This window comes from Patiria miniata, unplaced genomic scaffold (assembly GCF_015706575.1).
Source record: "Patiria miniata isolate m_02_andy unplaced genomic scaffold, ASM1570657v1 HiC_scaffold_22, whole genome shotgun sequence".
Taxonomy (NCBI): Eukaryota; Metazoa; Echinodermata; class Asteroidea; order Valvatida; family Asterinidae; genus Patiria; species Patiria miniata.
Genome location: NW_024037061.1, coordinates 2,039,223 through 2,064,342, shown reverse-complemented (window position 1 = coordinate 2,064,342; position 25,120 = coordinate 2,039,223). Strand labels below are relative to the sequence as shown.

At 40.1% G+C, this 25,120-nt stretch overlaps 1 protein-coding gene across 1 annotated transcript in view; it reads right to left on the bottom strand.

Annotated features, from left to right (window-relative positions):
- Positions 1-24,915, bottom strand: part of LOC119730617 (metabotropic glutamate receptor 8-like) — a 30,620-nt gene extending 5,705 nt beyond the window's left edge. The window contains exons 1-3 of the mRNA XM_038203603.1: positions 24,796-24,915; positions 12,112-13,280; positions 1,092-1,191 (exon numbers count right to left, since the gene is read on the bottom strand). Coding sequence (XP_038059531.1) covers positions 1,092-1,191; positions 12,112-12,502 — 491 coding nt within the window. The 5' untranslated portion in view covers positions 12,503-13,280; positions 24,796-24,915. The remainder of the gene's footprint in view (positions 1-1,091; positions 1,192-12,111; positions 13,281-24,795) is intronic.
- Positions 24,916-25,120: the final 205 nt, after the last annotated feature.

Genomic DNA, 25,120 nt, shown 5'->3' with positions numbered 1-25,120 from the left:
TCTACCCGCAGATTTCTGCGTCATGTTCAAATATCGATCTTTCAAAACATGCTATTATAGTCCGCTGCAGAAATAGGCCCCTAAGGTAAATTTTTTAAAGACAAATATAAAAAGCAAACATAAAAATAACACTTCAGACTAATGATTCCGTGTATTTTGAGCAGCTCGTTTTCAACTGCCAGCAGATGTTTCAGAAATAACCACATAACACATCGTCAGGCAGATTGGTTCACAAAATGATTGAATTGTTCATTTGATGATAAAAGCACGAAATTTGGCACACAGTCAGATTATGTCATGGGAAAGATATTTGGCTATAGGGCCATCGCAGATGTTTCTTTTGAAAAAAATATTATAGAATAACATGCAATGGCCGCCATTTTGAAACTTTTGAATTTTTTTTTATTCTATGATATTTTTTCAAAGGACAAATCTGCAATCGCCCTACAGCTCAATATCTTTCCCATGACATTCTCTGACTGTGTGCCAAATGTCATGCCTTCATCATCAAACTGAACAATCTTATCACCAATCTGTTGTACAAACACGAACGAACTACCAAATTGCCAGACTGACATCGTTTGCGTTGTGTATGAAGGTGCATGTTCACCTATGTGCGATGCATCACCCCTTTCCAAAAAAAATCTTTCTTGTAATAAAACCATGGATTGTCAAACGTTTGCAACTATCTGTAATTCGGAAGCCTGAAATCCCCAATAGCCAGGAAGACGGAGAAATGTGCAGCTTTGAAAGGAAAACGATTGGTCGAAATTCCTCAGAAAAACAGGCGAAATCCAGCAGGGACTGAAATAAACACTCAAAGAGTAAGAAACGTATCCTTTCAAAAAAAAGAAAACACCGAAATATACACTAAAAGAGTAAGAAATTGTATCGTTTAAAAAACATAAAGAAAACACCGCACAAACACACCTGAGAGTTCTGCACTCTATGCGTTATTTTCCCAGCTTTTTGAGAGGCACGTTACATTAGCTTGTCACCACCCGAAGGGACCCCTTGAATCAATAAATGCCAACTATTATTTCACTCGAGTTGGCGATTTTTTCCCGCCTCTCTGTCACGGTCACACTTACTTATTGTCACAGGCGCCGAGATTGGAGGAGCTGGTGATGAAGTCTAGCGATGACGTCACGGCCACGTTGGGGTTGGCACACGTGTCCTTGATTTGGAATCCTGCCAAAAAATGTGATAAAGATATGAAAGTGTTTCTGATCTCAGGTTGCTGTTTTCTTCCTGGGTCAATAGTTTCTTCCATCGTGGACTCGGTGAATGAACAGCAGGTGGCGCTCTAGAGCCACTGAAGTGAAATGACTCCGAGTAAAATGACTGGGGAGTCAGGTTGGCGTAGCGGTACTTTCCTCGCCTTCCACCACTGTGACCTGGGTTCGATTCCCGCCTGGGCCAACACGGGATTGGGTTTTCAGTTCCTACCTGATTCCGTGGGTTTTCCTCAAAACATTTTTTTCGGGGCTTTTCCTCCCACCTCTAAAACTGTGTAATTTCTTCACATTGTCTTCTCTTTTCTGGGCCCCATTGGAGACCAGTGAATTCCAATGAATAGGCTACCCAGTTAAATAGGAATTAAATAAATAAAGTTGCTTTTGTGTGTGCAGAGATTAACAAACTGCTGCAGCCTCTTGTAGTTGCGTATTAGCAGTATTGCAGCGGAGGGAAACAATTATGGTAAAGAAGCGTGCTTAGGGACAGAGGCAAAGGCTCTGAATACAGATTGAACTGAACCTGCTACTTGAGCATGAACACAGATTTACGATTAAACAGAATTTGATTGCAATAATATATCAAGTAGTTTGATGAGAGTAATAGTTTAACTCGAAATGGCACTCAACGTGTCCTTCAAGGACAGTAATCTGTTGCATTTCCACCGCTGAGGGCGTGTTACGGCACGGAGTCAATTTAGTCCACTTCCGACGTAAATGCCATACATGTCACCTTAAATACGATAGTTAAATATGGACTAACGATTTATGACAAAATAAATTGCAACTTAAATTACTTTAAAACCTTAGTGGTTTAAATATCGTGGGTGACGACGAACCGAACAAAGAAAGGAACGGACGCCAATGCACAAAATTATTGATTCGGTAATGCCATACTTTTGATAAAAAAAAGAAAAATAATAAAAAAGAATACAGGTGAATGTGCTGGGTGTAAACATGTGAACTTTGCAAAGGGAGAGCGCACTCGATCGAATTACATTACGTTTCGTTTAAGGTTTCACAGTAATTCAACAGTTCACAGTAATTTAACTCTAAGAATGCGTTCGCACTTTGCCCGTCGAAATTCAATAAAATCCACGAGTGTGGAATGATATTCCGAATGACGGTTGAATGAACCCTCGTATATAGTACGGCATATAGGTGACGGGGTTGTGCCTTTGATGATGGCATATGCCGCACAGTTAGAGTATGTTATGAGAAAGACATTTGGCTGTAGGGCCATCGCAGATTTGTCCTTTGAAAAAAAAAAAGTAGAAAACAAGCAATGGCAACCATTTTGAAAAATGTGCCTGTTATTCTACCTATATTTTTTTCAAAGGACAAATCTGCGATGACCCTATAGCCAAATATCTTTCTTAAGGCATACTCTGACTGTGTGCCACATCGCAAGCCTGTATCATTAAAGGCACAATTCCCCGAATATATTCCCTATATGCCCCACTATCGTAGCCCGTACATCATTCTGATTTCTATAGCATTCAACTTTGAATGCTGTTCTTTGAAATTCCGAGCTAACAAAATGCGAAGATTTTTTTTCCATATACAAAAAAACACATGTCCACATGCCAAAGGCAAAACAAGTTATATTTCTATAGTCATCAACAGGTGGCAATCTACGTGGTATAACTAAAGTGAATTGCCATTTTTGTTTGCATTAAGGCACAAGGATAATATCTGTACTTTTATCTCCGGCAGAGATTGAACCCATAAAAAACTAGTAAGTACTCAGAGAGCGCAAACCTTCTTCAAGACTAAACAATTCCCCGCCATAATGTCAGTACGCCCAAACGAAATACTCGCATAAATGGTGAAGAATCTTTAAAAAAAAGCCTGGATCCAGACCCAGATCCGGATCACTTCCAAAATGTAATCGATTTGTACTTGTACCAAGGACCACCCCTAAAAATTGTTCACGCAAATCCGTCCATAACTTTTTGAGCTGTCTTGTTCACAGACAAACCAGCCAACCAAAAAAAACCAAATAACATCCTGTGAAAACATAACCTTCTTGGCAACAAACGCTCCGCCGAAAAAAGTCCTTTAAACGCTTATGGTCGAGAACGCCAAGATTGTTTGTTGTTAACATTTACTTTATTTGCTAAATGGCATTCCGGATGAAAACATAACCTTCCTGGCGGAAAACGCTCCGCCGAACAAAAAAAAAACCCATTTCCTTGAAACGCTTACGGTCGAGAACGTCAAGGGTGTATATAACGTTGTTAAAATTTAATTTATTTGCTAAATGGCATTCCGGAAGAGAAACGTGCATCGTGACCGACGGTAATTGATCTCCACAAAATGTCTGCGCCTGCGTATAAGCAGACCCCTAGGCTTACAATTGCAAGTCAGAATGATCTAGACCAATGTATTTTTGGTGGCAAATAGAGTAGGAGTGCTTCATAATGAATGGGTATTACCTTGTTTTCCACAGGAATTTTGAATTTTTCAAATTAGCGGCTATGGTGAGGAGTTATGCCATTTTCATTGAAGTGGCTCATTTTCCAGTCTGCACACGGAATTGGTTTTGCCTTTTTTAAAGGTGTCAATATCTTCAAGTGAGTCAGTCACCATGACTTATAGGTTTTTACATTTCACACTGCTTCACATCAGTACACGATTTCAATAAATTTGTTGAACCCTGGAACCGTGGTCAGAGTGTTTTTAGAGTGTGTTCTTTGCTCGCGCTTTTCTTCAAAATGGTACAATGGATATACATGAAACTTTTACCAAATATGTCCAAAAATACCAGCCTATGACATATCTCATTTTCATTTGTTTTGATCATTGCTACATATATTGTTTCTTTTTAATTTGGGTCCAGATCGTTCTGACTCACCCTGTACTGTAAAACGTCCACCAGGCCCGTATTTTATGGTAAACCACAAATGTCACAACGTCAATTTGATCTCGTAATTTCCCGTTTCCAGAATGCGAGTGACATATATGGAGCGCGAAAACGACAAGATGTTTATCAGCAGAATTTAAAATACCATAAACCGTATTGAGGTTAACCGCAGATCAAACGATCTCAGTAGAAATATTAAATGACAGGCAAGTAATGTGCGTCCACTGCACATCTCTTCCAAAGTGCAAACCTAATAGTCCTTTGCTCTGCTTTAAATTGATCTTGACTTTTTGCTGCCCACTTTTATTGGCATTTGAAATTGCAGAGAGAAGCATTTAAAGACTAGAGTATGGCAAAGAAGTGAGAAGTAGCGTGGCCCAAATGTCAAGTGTGACGTCTCAATAACGCACGATTCTTTTACCAAAATTGAACCCAGGCCAGTTAAATGTTGGTGCGCAGTTACTGACTTATCAGATTTTGTCCGAGAATTTGAAAACCACTTCATATTTGTCAGATCTTGCCTGGTCTTAAAGCTGCACACGACTGCGCATGCTATCTCCCGTGAAATTAGATATCGACGGCAGAGATAATGGTTTCAAGACTTCTGCATCTCAACTATTATTACACTTGCCAGATCAAACCGGGCCGTATTTTGTTTTGATAAAAAAGCAGTTCGATCAGTTGCGACAAGCAGGTGGCCAATGCACGGTGCGTATCTGTTCAAGATGGATACACGATCCCACGAGAGGTTCTGAGCAATTTTTGAGGAGCCTCTGCAGAATATCGAAGTAGTGTTAGTTTCATGCTCCAATGGGCCAAATCGTAATTGCAAGTTTTATACATACAACTGCGGATGCGTATTAACCAGCGGTGACTGGGATAAACTGTTCGCTGTGAAATCATCCCCTCCTTGTAGACCTTATGCCTGACAGCCATCTTAGAGGGCAATGCCTTTGTTTTGCGCAGATATGCAGGAGTGAACCTCTTGGGCATTTATTGTTACTGAATTAAAATAACAAAAGATGCCCTCTAAGCATGTTGACAGCCTATTGCCGGTGTAGTCACTTGGGGGTTACTTGCTGCACATGCGCAGTGTGAGACATCCACTAGTCTTCGCGTGTTGGCGACATTTTATCAACATATTCTGGCGCTATAGTGGCATACAATGTCTAAAATTTCCATTATGTAAGTTTTCCCAAAGTGATACCCCGAAAAGATATACTCAAAATAAGATTCCAATAAAACTCACCATATTATCAATCAACTGGGCTACATTTAAAAAAAGGAATATTCGTTGCTTTCTTTTTGCCATGAAAATTGAACGTGAATCATACTGATAAAGAGCAAATCAATAATCGTGAATAAAAAAGTATCTCCCTATTTATCACATGGAAGGGAGCATTGACTTTGCTGGCTTCATTTCCATAGGTCTCCCTTATTCCTAAAAACTCAGATTTTTAAGGAAAGCAAAATACACATCTTAATCAACGAAAAATCACTGCTTGCGAAAAGACTACTACATCATTTGAATACGGAGCATCAATAGACCTATTGAAACAAAAAATAGAGAAAGAAAAGACTGATTATGCAATGCCGCATTAAGCCTTATTAAAAGACAAAAGCTGATGGCGTCGAGTGGGATACCCGGGCACAATAGACAAACTAAGTGGAAGGCACAAACATAGATGGCCGCTACGCATAACGTCAATACAGAACCACCATATGGAAACCAAAGCCGAGACTTCACCTGTTATTAAAACAAGGACTCTGTCACGTCGCAAATTCGTGCACTCTGCGACCATCTTCTCTGGGATTGCCTTGTCTTTATTTTATACCCAATATCCCCAATTCTCTATCATCCTTCTTACTGCAAAATAGCAGGTTCATTTTCAAATCCAATAGACTAAAGAGCATTTATTTTCCGTGTTAATCAAAAACTGAGGGGAGTCGGGTTGGTGTAGTGGTACTTTCCTCGCCTTCCACCGCTGTGATCCGGGTTCGATTCCTGCCTGGGCCAATATGTGGATTGGGTTTTCAGTCCCTACCTGATTCCTTGGGTTTTCATCAGAAATATTATTCTGGGTTTTTCCTCCCACATCTAAAAATCCTGTAAGTTCATTACATGGTCTTCTCTGTACTGGGCCCCATGGGAGACCAGTGGATTCCACTGAATGGGCTATCCAGTTAAAATAATAAGAAGTAAACAAATATGAAGTAAAAATAAACATTGTTGTGTCCTTGGGCAAGCCACTTCACCCCACTTGCCTCTCTCCACCCAGGAGTATATAAATTGGTACCGTCAATTGCTGGGGAGTAACCTGCGATGGACTAGCATCCCATCCAGGGGATAGAAATATTTTCAGTGGTTTCATGCCACTGAAACCGAAGATAAACGCTGGCCTGATGGGCCACATTGGCTCGTGACGGACTTTACTTTAGAACAGTGAAAAGTCTTCAACACTTGATGTGCGCATGCGCAGTGGAAATGAAGTAAATGATGTTTGTTTTAATAGGGGGAGGAGCATGCAGTTCAATATCAACCAAATACTTTAGCTATCAACACCCAAGGACCCGTAGCAAATTTACAAGCTCAAACGGGCACCAGATGGCCGGTAGGCTTTTCCTGTCTCAAAATGAAATATTTACAAAGGAGATATTGCTTTGATTGCTATCATTTAGATGTGATGGTGGTTAATTTTTCTCCTAGTGACACGTGCCGCGTGGCGGTCATATCAACACAGATGAGACCGTAGAGTAAACACCGATAAATTTAGAAATTAATATGGGATTAAATATTTATACCGGCTTATGATGTGGCATTGGTTTAAAGTGCGGGAGATTAAATGGTTGACTGGTCATTATGCACTTAGGAAGTAGTAACAAGGGCAAGACGGAACACGGTAAAAAAGAATGGAAGTCATGAATTTTTCAAAAAGGTCAATATGATTCCGTCAAGAAACCCATGCAATTTGGCTGTGGGTGTCTATGGTTATTTTTTCCAATTTATTGTGATGGACTCTACACCAACACTACCGATATAACTAAGATGACAACTGAACCCCAATACAGAATAAGAGGAACCCAAATAAATTACGATAAATCCACAAGCACAACGACAATATTGCAATGGGATTCGGTGAGTTTTATTGCATAGTTTTTTTAACACGTCCATTTGTTTCCCATATTATTTCTTTACTAATGTTGTAAATAATTTCAAGCCATTACAGCTGGCAGACAACCAAACTCGACTTAAATACTTACGTCTTTTAAATCCAATTCATAAATACCTAAGACAGTCTACTCTTTCCTATAGGTTGAGAGCCCGTCACGTGGCCGGCCTTATACTGTTAACAAAACAGCGGCTGGCTGGTCGTAAACACTTTATCGGTGTCACATGGAATTTGGACTCTATGAAATTCTGTGCCTTTTACCGTTTTTTTGGTTGAACGTTCACAGTCCTCACCTAAGCATGCGCAAAACTACAAGTAAGGCAGTATTGCATAGTCCTAAATTCACACTCTACCGGCACAGCTGCGTTCTGCGCCACATCGCGCAATACGCGCAATACGCGCGACGCTGGACGCGCGCGCCAATCTCCATAAGGGGTTGTTTACGACTACTCGCGAGAGGGACACCAAATTACATGGCGGTGTTTCGAAAAACGATGTAAAATTATTGAACAAAATCGTTGGAAATATATCATTTTTCGACTTGTTTTAATTTTTGGACCGAACGTTTTGGTTTTTTTGACTGAGTATTTATAAATTGGAATAAATCTTTGGTTGGCCGGTAATCAACCTTATGTCTAAGACCGGTTTGGAGTCTGAATGCTGATAATGACCCTCGCCCTCGGCTCGGGTCATTATCAGCATCCAGACTCCAAACCGTTCTTAAACATAGTGTTTAAAACCGGCTAAGCACACATTCATTCCCTTATTACCCGTAAGAGGAGATTTCTGAAATCATCCGAAGTACGTAGGAGGGGAAAAGGAATTGGAATTTGGACCGTTTTTGAAGCTTCGAATACCGCGCGGACGGGCACTCAAAAAAGTCACGCGCTTTTGCCGTCGTAGCCCATTAGGCACGGCTAGTGGCCAAAACGCGCCATGGCGAGTCAGAAAGCGACGCCACATGCTTAACGGAACATTAATCATTAAGTTGAGACAAGGGCGACAAGATTTGTTCATTAGAAGGCGATGAGGGATGAGACTGTAGTGGTCTCAAGAGGAAGACGAGACATACTTTATAACCCTAAGTGCTGCTTGGTAAAACCGGAAACAATTTTTTCCCCGTAAAAGATAATAAACAGAATTTATTATGAGCATCAGGTGCTGTAAAACTCACTGATCCTTGGCGAACGAAACACGGGTCAAGGCAGGCCTATAAAGCTGGTCATGGAACGGGAAAGAATGTTGTGTCCTGGTGCCACTTCTGTGGTTGTGTACAAAGTCTACGGGGAGTCGGTTGCGTTTTCTAACAAAATTAGAAGTGTTTCTCAGTCACCTGATTCATGTCTTTTCAACATTTTTGCAATGACTGACCTTCTTGAGATAATGTATGATAAAAAAAAGTGGCGTCAGGATGCAACGTGCTCTCAGTAGAAAGTGCTGCTACTAAATTGACCAAGGACGACTAAAATGTTCGTTGAATGTGATGAAGTATAGCGACGTAGTGAAAATGAAAAAATATAGTGATGAACACTTAAGGCAAAAAGGCTGCGAAACGGAATAAATGAATAAACCTCTTTCACATCCTTCGAATTGTCCTTGAAATTCGTCGAACGCCAGATATTAAGTCTAGAAAAGTACATCAAAGGCATTTATCAATTACTAAAAAGAGACACGAACTGCGCCCATCCTTATCATAATACACAAAATCCTCTCAACTCGGCACAAGACGGATGTCACATTTAGACTGGTTCCTTTATAAACGAGATTTGTTATTCACGTTGATTGTGACCCTGCCCCTAGGGAACTATGTACGAGTGGCCGCGGTTCGATAGCTCCTTCTTTGACATCAACCTCTGTCTGATTTGATCATCATTGGTGTACTTGATTAATTAAGTGCACGGTTTTTCAAATCGGCTATACACTTTATTAAAATAAACTGACACTAACAAACAGTGGTTTTTAATAACAGGCCATGTCAAGAAAGAAATTGGTTCCACTTTTCAAAGAACAAAGTGTATTTTTATTTTACCGATTTAATAATTTAGGGAAATTTCTTTTAGACGATTTGCACAGTACATAGTGAGTCAAAATTAAAAAAAAGTGGCTCGCCCTATTTCGTAAAAAACATAGCCATAAAGTACATGTTATTGACTAGTAAATTCGCAAATTTCTCTCAATTTACATACTCTATTCCCAAGTTATGACTTTTTTTCATTACAAAAATTACCAAATTCAGCTGTCCACCACTGATCATTTACCGTTCTACGAACTGATGAATATTCATTAAATACAATGAAACATGGACGTGCTCCCACGTCCTTAAGTGAACGAAAACTTGCAAAGGAAAACACACAAAAAAATCGCCACCGATATTTAAGAAAAAGGAGTGGACTTGTTCCTCATTTTCAAAACACAAAATCTGACAGTAAAAATGATGTTTCAGTCTTGACTCAAATGATTGAAATCCATTTGTATTTTAATGCGGGTGTGTAATCTGTTATTCAATAGCATCCAATGGTATTCCAAGGACATCTATACAAAATTAGTTCTTAATATACACATGCATAATTTCTGATGGCATGTATACATTTCAGTTATTCTTTTTTTTCAGATGATTGGTAGAAAATGCTCTTTTAAAATATTCTTCATTCGTGTATAACATTGGATTGCTTTTTAAGAACAAAAAGCATTAATCCAGGTCGCTTTCTTTTGACTAAACCTTTACAGTTTGAATGCGCGCTACAGATTAATTTAGAACTTGATTTAAAAACGTCCTCGAAAAATAAGCCTGTATAGATATTTTTAAAGCAAGCCTTCACATAAAAACTGTATTGAAATTTTAAGAACTGTCACTACCTATTGACATTTCCTATTATTTAGGTTGTAGGGGGCCTACGCAAAGTCAGGGATTTTGATAAGATTTTGAAATGGCTTTTATTTGCAGAATTTATTGTTCTTACTGTTTCAATTTTGAACCGGCCGAGCCAGGAGGATCAGTTTCCCCTCGGATTTCAATAAAACCGTGCCCTTGTGTTTCGTTAGTAATGAAGCAGCGATGCATGGCGATGCATCAAGCGCAGGAAACCGTTCGTTTAATGACAGGCACTCGGTTAATGGTTAGTTGGTTACCCTAGTCGGCGGTGGATGCATCACAATTATGGAATTGCAAAGCAAAGAAGCTAATCAATAGAATGATTTAACTCTTCAGCAAAATAAGCATTAAAATTACGTATCTCTTATTTCATTGATTATTGTTGCAATAATAAACTACTCGTAACTGCTTATGGTTGCCAGTTATATTTACTGGTTTTTTTAAATTTATACCTTTATTTATCAAGGGTAAACCCAAACATCAAAAAGGTGGTTTTCATTCGGGCCCTACATTAAAATAAACTAATATAAATTTTACAAAATCGAAGGCTTAATAAAGAAAAAGAAGGGAAAAAAATCAATGAAATGATATGCACTTAACACAAAAGCAAACTCTAAGAAAAGATAAAATTAAGCCGGCAACAAAAACAAATCAAGTCTCTCGGTAAAATAACGGTTACACTAAAAAAAAAAAGTGCGCTAAAAGGAAAACAACACCGAAATGAAAGGTTCAGGTACATGTATAAACAAACACAGACACTTCAGTACGAAAGAAATGTTGAAAATAATTAGAAAAGTATAAAAACAAACATACAATGTATGTCCCTAAAAATTAAGAAGTTATAATTAAGAACACATAAAGATTAATTACTCAAACATTATTTAAAAAAGCAAAACGAATACAAATACTGTTAGGTCTACTGCTGCAGTTGTAACTTGTATAGACCTTTATCATGCTGCCACCATTGCAGTCATGTTCCCTGTACCCAATAACAGCACTGAATGATATTTTTTTGTGCAAAAAGGAACCAGACTATTTTCCTTCCAGCCTCGCTTTGGTTAAGTTGATTTGAATGGGGAAAAAATCACAATGGCCGCAACATGATAATGGTCTAAACGTGGCTTTTTGCATGCTTAGAAAAACAGTGCGTTCAATGATTGAAATTTGAGATGGAAATTGGAATCATCAAGTCATGGGAGCTGTCACATGGGGCATGCAGAAGTGGCGTAAATCTGTGCAGGCGAGGGGGGATGGAAGACCAAGATTAAATCTAAAAATTGCCCGGTCGCGGAAATTCGAAAGGGGGGGGGGGGCTGGACACCACACTACACTTGGGGCGCTGTTCACGATACAGATGTACAAGTCATGCATATTTGCGCGCTTATAAGCCTTCAACTTTAAAACATCTTTTTTTCTCCGTTTTCAATGCTATTGAATACATTTTGGTTGTTGGGGAGTTGGAAAAATACCTCAAAATCAACATTTTCTTTTACTTTATAACACTAAAAAGTGTGTGTGTGTGTGTGGGGGGGGGGGAGGGGTTTGATCAAATTCCCCACTCCCTGGACAAAAATGGGGGGGGGGGGATATCCTCATCCCCGGGATTTACGCTTCTGATCATTGATCCACTAAATTCTACGTTTTGAGCAATGGAATCTGTTCGTCTTCATAGACAGAGGCGAAAATGTGGTCCAATTTGCATGTATAAGGGGCTTCGGGTTCTGGTGAACGCACTCAATTTTTTTTTTTTACGATAAAGAGTTCAAATTCTTTACAGCGGGGGCAAAAGCGGTGGGGGTTCAATGACCTCAAGCTGGGGTAGGGGGCGTGTCCCCCATGCGCCCTAACTTTAGCAATATTTCAGAAAGGATTCGGTGGGGGTTCAATGACCTCAAGCTGGGGGGCGTGTCCCCCAGGCTCCCTAACTTTAGCAATATTTCAGAAAGGATTCGTTCGTGTAACACTTACCTAACGTGATGTTGGGCAGCAGGTCCTGTCTGGCGTTGATACGCTCGATAGCGTACACCATGGCGTACATCCATTGCACACCCCTAGGGTTGATCTTCTGGCACTCCCCGTACCGCTCCGAGTGCATGTCGAACAAACCTCCGAGGTAGAAGTCCCCTTTTCTGTTGAAGCTCGCCCGGGCGGGGTCGTACGGAGCGGCGTCGCTACCGAGCCAGAGCCCAGCGAGCTCCGGGTCCTGCCACGCCGGGTCCCCCGGCGTTGAGATCGGTAGGTCTCCGCTCGCTCCGTGAACAAAAAGGAGATTCTCGGTAATCAGAAGGAAGTACGTAAAAATCACCGAGGTTATGAACCGTGGAGGATGTGGGAATCTTGTGGGACAATTCAGATTCATTTTGGAGCATTTTGACGATTTCTCTTTCCAAACCCAGACGCAGTAAAGTGCCGCACCTCCACAGAGCACCAATAAAAGTTAACCTTACTACAAGTCTGAAGATGGTCTCTCAGTATCCACTGCTTAGTCTGAGGTACTTCCACTCGTCAAACAGACAATCCGCATTCATCTTCGGTGCATTGGCGGTTTCCCCTTGAAAACCAAGTTCTTTTTTCTAAAACAGACTTAAGCCACACGCAGAAAGTCTAACACTTCCTCACCACACAAATACAAGTCCGCGTTAACCTTGTAATAAAGTCAGAAGATGAACCTTTTTATTGTCCTTTAGTTTGAGATACTGCCGCTCGAATAACTCAACAAGTTAACGGGGTCACATGCACCTCAATCCCGTCAAAACAGATCAATTTCCCTCCGCGGCTGATGTTCAACTCGTGTCACACGAAGTGCTCGCACTGCGCGTCCGTAAAACTGACCCATCACTAGAAGAGGAGCGATGATCGAATTAGCTCACGCGCAGGTACAAGTATAAATGCCAGGTCCGTTTTGAGCGAGTTCTGATGACAGCACATGACGTCCGACGGGTATACAGCTGTATAGATGCAGTGGTTACCACTCTTGCCCCTCGGTCATGATCGATGCTTTTAATCCCTTCGCCGAGTACCAGTGTCACGGTTGCCACTCCATCGTGTGTGGTGATCAATAAAGGTCACACGCTAGGTAATAATGCATATTGATTGTCAGGGCTGACTAGCTGGCCTTTTATCCACGATCGATCCGTCTGTGTGGTTAAAAAAACATAAATGCACGATTGTTAGCGCTTGCTCGTAAAAAAGTAAAGTCTGTCATGAGTCAGTGTGGCCCATCAGGCCGGCGTTTGTATCCGGTTTCAGTGGCATGAAACGACAGAGATTATTTTTATTCCTCCTGGACGGGATGCTAGTCCATCACAGATTTCTCCCCAGCTAATGCCAGCGCTTAGAAGAACAAATCATAATAATAATAATTAAAAAAACATTATAATGCGCCTTTTGCACACTAATGCTCAAAAGCGCATTAGAGTGTCTACGTTAAAATGACTACGCTTAAAGTAAAAATAACAAATAAAAGACATTACATATAAGGACTAATGTAAAGTCATGTCACCGCGCCAGTGCCCAACCCGCATGGGGATACGTCTGTCCCGCCATAAGGGAGATTATATTACTAATTACAGAGTGATTAGATATTGAACTTTACCTAAGCAGAGGTGAAATGCACTTTTTTTTAAAGAGCACCAAGAAAACATTATCAATCTGCAAATAAAAGGCAAAAACATCTTTGTCACGCGCGGCACCCGATGGGTGTACAGTGACCTCAATTTGCATGTTGACCCCAAGTTGGGCGTGGAAATATTTGGTTAGACAATTTTGTCACATTTTTCGCCATCAACTTTATGTTTTGCGCTATATCGATACGTTTTGGAGTGTTTTCATAGAGATAATTTGTAATACTTAACAATTTACAGTCGGAAAGAAACAAATTTTCCAAAACAAACAAACAAAACAAAACAAAACAAAACAAAACAAAACAAATAAATCATTTTCACGTGCCAACCATGACTTCAGTGGACAGTGAAATCGGGGCATATTTATACCATTTAAGCACCAAGTCTCTCCATTCAACCTTATATGTTGTGCTTCGACACACTCCTTATATAGGCATTTTACAATAAAAACGGCACACAGCCATCTGACAGACAGACAGACAGACAGACAGACAGACATCAGACCGACAAACAGCGTAGGATCTTTTCATAATGGATTGTCATTGGAGATAAACGCGGGCCAGACGCAAACACTTCAACGTACAAATGTCAGGGAAATGGGTTGGTATTTTGCCCAAGGTTAATCAACATATACCAACTGCGTACAATCTTGGGCATTTCCCAACAGTCGGCCAATATTTATTCCGGATTAACCAACAATGAGGTAACTTCATACCAATGGTGTGATAACTTTGCCCAACAGTGTTTTACCCAACCTTTCTTTCGCAGTGTTCGTGAAATATAGGAAATGTTCCCTGTTTTTCTTTCAACTAAAACTGAAACATTAAGGTCCGGGAGTCAGGTTGGCGTAGCGGTACTTTCCTCGCCTTCCACCGCTGTGACCTGGGTTTTCAGTCCCTACCTGATTCCGTGGGTTTTCCCCCAGAATGTTCTTCTGGGTTTTTTCCTCCCACCTCTAAAACTGTTATTTCTTCTCATTGTCTCCTCCTTAAGTTTCTTCAGGCTTTCGAGCTATACAGTGCCCAGAACACTCTTAAGGAATCTTTGGTTTCATTTCCCGAAAAAAATATATAATAAAAATGAAGTATAACTTCACATCGACGTTGGGTAAAACAATTGCTTAAAATAGTGTTTTATCCAACTGTTGTTCACAGTGTTCGTAAAATACAGGAAACGTTGATTGTTTCCTTTTAATTACAACTGAGAAATTGGTGCATATCACATACATCATGGCATTTAGACCTCATGTGAAAATGGACTTCGTGTCCACACTGCGCATGTCTCAGAACGAAGAACCCAAAGAATAGACATGCGTCAATCCATACAAAGGTAAAGAGATAGAAAATCACGCAGGTTCATTTTAAATAGGACACCAGCGTGCAGTTACACATCATCAAAACGCACAACCCAGCAAAATTCAAATGTTTTTGCTTTTGTTAAACCCTAATTTAAACCAATCTACCCATTGAACAGTTGCCTTTAACGAGGGAAGAACGTTTTCGCTCGAGGTATAAGGTTTGTGCCGAATTAAAAATTAATCAATCATAGTCCGATTGAAGAGTCTATGAAAACTGAGCGTAAAAAAAAGTAATAATAATAACACCATTAGGATGACCTATGGTAAATTTGTAGATAATTGAAGAAGAAAAAGATGCCCAGCTGTAACAATTTTGTTAAATGATTAACTAGTTAATGAATTAGTGCGATCGCTGACTCGCTTTCACTTTTCACTGAAGAGGATTTTGACCCGAATATCATGTCAGCTCATATCATGAAACAAAAGTCTTTAGTATACGAATCTGCGGCGCGACGCTTATTTTAATAATAATTTCCAATCGTACTGCCGACATGGGTAATTTACTGGCTATTTGCACGGTGGAGTGCAAATAGCTTTGTCCGTTAAGTGCTTCCAAAAATGCTGTTATCAACTACCCGGACATTTTTTGGCGGGTTTTTTTCCCCAGAAAGAATGTTTTGATCTCCCGTTGATTAAAAATAGCAACTGGGTTTTTCTTTCCAATCATAGGGGAATGGTGTTGCTACGTATAGGGAACAGGCTATTAATATCTAATGCATGTGAGCTTTTATAGCTCTTCCCGTTAATCTAGAACCTACCTACAGAAATGAGCCATAAAGACCAGAAGGCAATTTTCACCATACAGGGAGAGTAAAAAAACAAAAAGCGGAACCCAGACCCAAAGAAATCCATTTCATATTAAAAAAATTTAGCACCAAAAATTATGACTGGTAAAGCCAATCAAAAAACTACTATTAGATGAAAAAAAAATACTTCAATTGCTAAATCCCTTTACATTTTATCACCATTTAAACGAAATGACCCTAAACTCTATCCAAAAATGCGATATCAAGAATTGTCGTTACAATTGTCTTTAAACATCACCAGCGACAAAACCTCAGTTTAAAATTTGAAAATATTTAACAAAATCCTTAAAAAAAGCAGTGGATTTTATAAATCATATTGTTATATAGCCAAAGCAGGGTTGTTAATAAAGATACTGTGTAGCCTACTACAGTTGTTCAAGCAAATATTCTGTGTCATATTCTTTGTTGTTCCAAACAGTGAGGACACACAATAAATTGCTTTTTTTTTTGGATCAAACTGATTGAAGGGTCATTTCGTTTAAATGGTGATATAATTTGAATTACGGATTGAGCAATTGAAGTAATTGTTTTTTCATCTGAAAGTAGTTTTATTAAATTGGCGTACCAGTCACAATTATTTTCGGTGCTACCTATTTTATTGAATATGAAATACATTTCTTTGGGTTTGGGTTCCGCTTTTTTTTGACTCAACCTGTACAAAATAACAATACACTAACAGTATATGGACAGGTGCTTTCGCAAATTGATTGGAAACCTCCCAAATTAATTTTACCAATTATTGAAACGAATGCTGTCATATATCAAGCCCTGTAGATATACCCGTTGTGCTTCTCGCTTTTGACAAATACAACTAATCAGCATTAGCGAGTTCTGCTCCATTTCACAAGTTATTAAGTCCAGAGAAAAAAAAATAAAGGCAGTTGTCACAAATGCAAAAAATATTCCAGCAAAATTGATTGATTTCGCCATTACTATTAGACTGCTACGCACGGAGAAAATCAACAAAACATCCAATGACTGTTCCCCTTTTCTCCCCAGGGATACCAAACAATGCCTCACCTAATGAGTTTACAGCTTTAAGAGAATGTTATCTCCCGGTTCGGTCCAAACTGGATGAGGGTTGTCCGTAAACAACCCACGCAAACCTGCGCTCGACACGCACCGTCGATAATTATACGCGAGGTTCGCCGGTTGCACTCGCGTGCTACTTCGAACCCCAGGGAAATCACTCGATATTCGCTCGAAGAACTCCCGCCAGATCCAGATCCTGCCCCCGATTTTGTCGGAAAATAATATTTTCATCTGAACGCATTTAATCGGCAGCCAATGCAGCCCGGGTGCAGTGGATGGAGTTACCCCTCCATGGGCGGATCCAGGATTTTTTTTGCAGGGGGAGGGGGTGTCAGGCCCGTCAGAGTTTCTATGTTGTAATTTTTTTTTTTTATCTGAGCAGTGATTGTTATTTCTTTGGAGTGCCATAGCAGGGGGGGGGGGGGGGGGGTTCAATACCCCACCTGGATTCGCGCCGGCTTCACCTAAGCTTCTGTGACGCAGGCTCGATTCTCGCCCGGGGCCGCACCGGCATGTGGTGCATTGATTTTTCGGTTCCCGACCGATTCGGTGAAATTGTCTGGAGGATTTCAATTTTATGTCATTTTCTATCCACATGGTATGTGGGTTTGAAGCATGACGGGAAACATGGTGCTTGTTTTCTTAGGCAAGGCACTTTACTACAATCGCTTTTATTTACCAAAGAGTATAATATATACCTGTGGGGTCGAGACTAGATTTTTGCGAAGATTGCGAGCTGCTGCAGTGTACAATCAACGCACAACATGCCAGGTTCGAATCCCGCCTGGGCCAACATGTGGAATGGGTTTATTCAGTCCCTGCCTGATTCCGTGGGTTTCCCCACAAATATTCTGGGGTTTTCCTTCCCTCCTCTAAAACTCGCATTGTCTCCTCTCTAGGTTTCTTCAGGCTTGCGAGCTGCAGCGGCTAGAGCACTTTTGAGGAATCCTTGGTTTTATTACCAGAAATAAAACCATTATAACTCATGGTCTGATGACCGGAGTAATTCTAACGTGAAACACTTTATTTTGGACCATTGTGACGTGCGCTTTAGTTTCGTTATCTTGAAGAATAAAGATATTCTGTTAATAATAATAATAATTTATTCGGTTATATACCTAAAATCACAATAAATACATAAAATTGGATATTAAAACAAAAGAATACAAACAATAAGAAACCAATTAAACACTACACACGAAAGACAGAACGTGGACAGTGCAGGGCTGCCAAGGAGAAGAACAAAAGTGAAATAAAACACCGTCGCCAATAGGGCGTGTCTCTCCAAAAAGTGGAGTGTTGACTAGTTAGTTTCGTGAAGTCCTATCCGTGAAGTGCAAAACTAAGTATGAAAATAAAGTAATACAATAATGTACATGTAAGCCCTACTTGTGTCAGTTTCTGCATCGTATTCACTTTTTGTTCTGCACATTTTTAAAGAAAACAACGCCCTATGCCAACAGAGATCAAATAACCTTTATGTACTGTACAAACAGTTTTAAACGCTAATTGAAAGTTCAACCGGTGCTTGGCCGCGTTTGCACGTGCTCCGTCCGGGTAAATTCACCGGCGGTCAACCGCCTCTCCATCACCGGTGTTCGCTCTAAAAAAAAAAATTAACGGTATGGTGGAAAGATATATTAAGCACAGTATCCGCCACTAATCTTCAACACAAAACACTGCGTTACATTGGAAACACGCCCAGCCGAGTGGTTATTCCCATCAATTATTGATCTCGATGAAAACGGAATTGGAGAACGTCTCCTCCCAGCTTGGTCTCCGGGGAATTTCTCTCGCGTGCGATTACAAAACGGAGTATAATTGGATCTGATAATCGTGTCGGCTTTTGGTGGTTTTACGAAGCGAATTGCGTTGACGCTATTAGCGGAACGAATTAAATTCCAACCCGAGAGGACGCGGCGCATTAAGCAGCTGCGTGTCTGCGTTTGACTTGATGTCATTAAGTTCCACGCAAGCTGAATTCAATTTGAAAACAATAGTTGAATGTCCATTTCAAGTTCATTTACGATTTGCCCTTTTTGCCTTAGCTGCACAAATAAAAGCGTGGGCCTTTTTTCGCATACAAGACAAATACTGTGCCTCTTAAGTTGAAGAAGGGAAAGTCAGTGAACCAAATGGCACGTAGACTGTTCCCTGCAACCAGACAATCCAGGCCAAAATGGTTGGGACACTTGGAAATAACCTTATCCTCCCACGGCCACCACTCCCCCGCTCCCCGGTCAATGTTGTTCTCTCCAGCTGATGGAGCACACACCGCGCAATGAGAGACAACATTGAGCGGGGACAGGGGGTTGGGGGCCCAGCGAGATTTGGCCAGGATTGTAGGTCCAAGATTGGCGGTGTTTACATACTCAAACTCAAGTTAATCGCCTAATGGAAAGCTGGGCACTGTTATGGCTGTGTACGGTCCATTGCGTCCAACAATGTAATTATGTGAAAACACATTGCGCAATTTACGGGCACGACGCTAAAAAAATGATGAACAATTTTTCCACTCAATTTTCTTTCAATGATATATCTGGTGCATTGTTTGGTCTACAAATTGGACTGTCGTGATACTCATGAATGCATATCGTTTACCCGAATGATGTGGACTGGGTCATATATTAAACTTTGGGGAAATGCATTTTTATTGTTCGGAATATTTATTCTCGTCTGGTCGCAACGAAAACACAATAAACCGAATGTAGGGTTAAGAATAGCTATGGGTATCACGCTGCTCATGGATTTGATGTTAACGTGGGGAGGGGGCGGGAACCATCAGCTTCGGAAATTTGCTGGACCAAATCTGACTAAAGGGGGCGCTGTTTAAAAGCGTCCATGATATTAATATTTCTTAGAAACACACTTTGTGCAACTTTTGCTCCTCTTAGATGTATGAAAACTATTTTACATCCCTTTTTGATCAATTTTATTGCAAACTGCACTTCTTTAAATATTAAAAAAAATTCCCATGCTTTTTCGGACAAACTGAGGGCGCTGTTGCTGTGATGTTATTTCAGGAAGACACTGTTCAGTTGAGGGGTTTTCTGTTTGCAAAACCAAAAATTTACCCACCAGAAACAGTTGAGAGAAAAGGTTGCTCATTCGCTTACGACCATGCACCGACGCAACATATCGAATCACCAAAGAAAACAAAATTCACGACATCAAAATATTAAAAATTCTGGCAAGTATTGGTGCTGAAATAGCTTTAACATGCATGGAGGTATCTGCATGAAATGGCATCCCACTTTTGCTCATGAATATGGAAATTCACAATAATATAAAAAAAACCAAAATCACCAAAATGACCTTGAAAATAGCAGAACGTAAATCGAACATAAGGTTAAGTTGGACACAATTGACTGCATTTTCAAGGATTGTATGGGCCCCTTTAATCATGCATGTAATATATATATACAGGGTGAGTCAGAATTAAAGAAAATATTAAAAATATGTAGCAATTATAAAAAACAAGTGCAAATGAAATATGTTATATGCTGGTATTTTGGACATATTTAGTTACAGTTTCATGTATATCCATATTACCATTTTGAAGAAAAACGCTAACAAAGAAACACACGCTACTGACCACGGTTCCATTCTTCAACAAATTTATTGAAATCGTGTACTGATGTGAAGCTGTGTACTAACAAATAAAAACCTAGTCATGGTGACTGACTCACTTGAAGTTATTGATACATTTAAAAAAACGCTCCCTATTTGTTTACGACCGTGACTTGAAAGTTATCATCAAGAGCCCTCGTTAATTAATTATAATGTTGAATCCCTGGTGTATATCCCTTGAAACGAACAGGATGGATAAATGTGCACGCCAAGTGTTGGCGCCAGTGTGTATTATCTATACGCGCTTTGGTCCATCATCAAAACAGTCTTTGTTTGAGAAAGAAAAGTGGTATTTCACGATTTTGAAGTAAAAGGGTAACAGTATTTTTTTCATCACAGACAGCATTCAATTGATGTGTACACAATTAGGGAACACTTGTTGTCCCCCCGATTGCGGTCCTTGCATCGGCCTCCGTATCCGAGTGCTTTTTAGCAACTTTAACCTTGACATTGTTAACCGCACAGTGTGCACGCGGCCCGACGCCTGAGGTCAATAGAACCTATCGACAAAAGGATCACTTTGTTGGTCAAAATGATAATCTTCCGATCTCATAACCTTAGAGCAGGTTAAATCAAGGACAATGTTTTTTATGTTCGACAAATGTGGTTGACTCGTGACGTACCTTACGCCTGCGCACTAGGAGCAACGTGCGAACGTCTCCTTTAATAACAAAATGCGGTCATCACGTCATCACGGGGCTTCCCGTGATCCTGGCTGCAATTACTTTTTCTGCAATCAATAATGCGCATGCGTCAGTTGGTATAAACGGAATGGTTCTTGGTATAAACGTCAGTTGGTATAAACGGAATGGTTCTCGGACTCAATTTCCCTAATCAAAACCCTCCAGAGTCATAAATGAGAAGAAAAGGCTGAATTTCATTATATCGATCATCAGAACTTGATTAAACAGAATTTAGGGAAGAAAATTCACCTTTAGGGAAAAAATGTAAAATTCCCTCCAGGATTTGAACCAGCATTCAGACCAGCAATTAAACGCAGCACGCTGTGGGCTCCGTGCGTCATATAGTAGACTAGTAGCGTGGGTTCGATCGAAGATGGTCGAACTATGGTTAACTAAAGTTCTCGCTCAAACATTGAACTCGCTGTAGTCGGATTTTTTGTGGGTCGAACTCGCGGCAAATCCTGACCTTGGCACGCGTACGGAATCTCAGTTTCATAAGGGACCGGCAGGTCAAGAAGATAAGGTTTTCTCCCTACAGATAATGGATTTCCCAGTCCTCCAGTGCCACTTTTACCATATCGTCAGTGTTCCCCTATAGAAGTATTTGCAATTTCTGGACTTTATTTTTTGTACAGGGTGAGTCAAACAGAATGTGACCCGGGTTATTCCCCCCCCCCTTATAAAAAGCAGTTACATTTGTTAGACCAAAGAAATACGTACTTAACGAGCATGTTCTGTCACTGATGTGAACAAACAAATTCATGAAATTGATCCATGCTATCAGAAGTTATGCATGATTTACTGAAAGAACCCATTTTTAAAGCTGTCCATGGAATGACAAATGCTTTGAAGCTGCTCAGATGAGTGAGAACTAGAGATTACGCACAAGCATTCAAAACAAATAAGATTTTAATAATTCGAGTCAAGACTGAAACATCTTTGTTTAATGTAAGATGTTGTGTTTTGTGTACGAGGAACCAATCAAGTTTTTTTTTGAAATGATGGTATTATTTGTCGGTTTTTCTTTGCAAATTTTCGTTAACTCATGGAGGTAGGAAAATCTCCATGTTTCATTGTATTTATAAAAGGTATTCATCGATGTGTATCGGTATTTAGGTCAGTGGTGGACAGCTGAAGTTAATTGTGTTTCTATAAAAATATGAATAACTTGTTATTGGAGTATGCCAAAAATACGTGAAATTTTCACAGTTACTAGTCAATAACATGTACGCTATTCCTATATCATTTTTATTTAATGAAGCGAAAATAGAGCGACCCACATATTAGTTTTATTATATTTATTTTTATTACTCGGTCACTCTCATTTTGACTCACATAGTTTTGCAACATTTTCCGAGCTGTGTGTCGGCTGTGTTTATGGTGCAAATCGAGGACACTGATTAAGTGAAGCATCATTGAGTAATTGAGGACAGGAACCAACTCGAGGACGACCTTGATTCGAAAACGTGTACAAAACCAACGAGAGCTGTTGCAAAAAAATAAAAATAAACTAAAGATCGATGATGAGGAGCAATAGAAAATCCTCGATTTACACCATAAACAAACCTGAGCTCGTTTTGGCATTCAATAGGGGACGTTGAACAATAGAGGACAATAGGGTCCCCAATTCCCGAAGGTCCACAATTGAAGATCGTGTACAAAACAAATGAGAGGTCTTCCTATCAGGAAAAAAAATTATTAGAGCACAAACAAAAAGAGGGACAATAGGGGTTCTGGGATTGCAGGTTCATACACACTTGGGTGTGTGTATGGGTGAGTTTGTCTTACATACGCAGTGTGGACTTCCGAACAAAAGACGTCCACATAATGTAGGTAGCACCGACGTTGTGTGGACTTGCCCCACGTCCACACAGTGTTTCCCCATTTCTGGAAAACAGGTTTAGAGGCATTTTTGGGTTAGGTTTATCTGTAGCAGAATGAAGAGAAACACTAAAGGGAATCATAGAAAAAAAATTGGGTTGAAAGAGTTTTCACAGTTTGAGAAAAATGAGTTTTTTCACTGGTTTTTCTTAACTACACGAAAGCAATGGAAAGTCCACACTAGTCATGTGAAACAAGTATGGGTGTGTGTGTGTGGGGGGGGGGGGGGGCATTTGCAAGCCCAACAAGTCCTTTTTCATACTTCTGAAAACGGAAGTGATATGATATGAACTTAATATGCCGACTGTATTTAAACCCCGCACATCACATGTAGCCTATCCATGTGCTTATGGTACTGTTTAACTGTCCTGGTAATATAATGCAGGGAAAAAGAACCTTCACAGTGAACCTAATCATGTGTGTCCACTTACTCGGTTTGCAACATACATGTACTGTGGGGAAACGACACGCATTATTAGAATCACACTATTGAATACGACTGTCGCTTTCGTTTGTTTGTATGAGATTTATATGGTTTATAACCTAACAAATATTATGTCGTTCCTGTGGAAGCCTTTGTCTACACAAAACAGAGATCTTACAGTGGATGGAGAGTAGAAGAATATAGTGCAGTTACCTTGCAAAGAACAATAATCTGATTTCTTCGCGAAAATAATTTTTCAGCAGATGAAAAAAAGCTTGGTGACAGGGTCATTAGTGCACGATGTATTTGACAGAATCGTACTACGTGACTGGGAAACTGTTTTTAGGAAAAACTGTAACCAGACCGGCCGTATTCTATCTCTCGACTTCAGTGTCATCTTCCTCCAATCAGCGTCGCTGTTTTCAAGGGGATATGACCTTTGACCCGTGCCTGCGTCTGGTTCCCACAGTACAAGGCAACGCTAGAGCGGGCGTCTCAGAATATACATTATCGACACCAGACTGAACAACCGCAGGCCTACAGGAAGTTATATTTTAATGTCCTTTTAGTATTGCAAAAAAAATCATGAAACGCCATTAAACGCCATTCGGTTGATTTTATTTGTGGTGGTGTGTGGGCCGATATGTACACATTATTGGAACTCATTTCAGGATGGATTAAAGCATTTATATTGATAAATAAGGAGCGTAAACAATTTGTGTACATAATGATGAGTACTTTGCAGCTGCACTCTTCCCCTAAGAATGCAAACTCTTTAAAGATTAAAGTAGGCTTTAGGTCGCAAGTAGCTTTAGACTTTGCCCCCGTAATGCCATATACACATTTTACATTAAATTTCATGAAACTGGGATAGACGGCAGTAAACTAGTAACATATTATCGAGTATTAAAAGCTTTAAGAGATGGGATACATAGCCCAGAAATTCAACATTGTGGTCAATAATTAATATTAGATGGCTCAGTTTAGAACATTTACGGTCGATGACTCGACAGTTAGCCATCTGTTAGTCAGTCAGTCTGTCAGTCTGTGAGTCAGCCAGCAAGACAAAAGACTCAGTTTAGAACTTCCATTTATACTCAGTAACTCACTGAGTCAGTCTGTCGGTCAATGACTCAGTCAGTCATGGAAAGTCGGCAAGCCTTTTCAGCTTCACCTGGGTCCAGCAAAAAGAAAATGACAAGGAACCAAAACTTACCAAAGCGTTTCATGGAGTTCTATACACACTGTATAAATAACAATGTATTTTCGCAGTAACAGGAACCGATCGAGCTTCAGAACCTTCCCAGCCACTCAATAGTTAACTGTTCCCAAAGCACAGCCAGTTATATCACTCGAGAGGGTCTTTGAAAAAAATCCAGTCTCAGCCACATAGACCTACAGCACAACACGTGTAATGTATACAGTGTATACACGTGTATATACATGTGTACATGTATTCCAAAACCAAGTCGACACTTCTACTTCTCCCAAGTCATGCACCAAACACATGCACATGCATTCATCACCCCCGAATTTCAGGG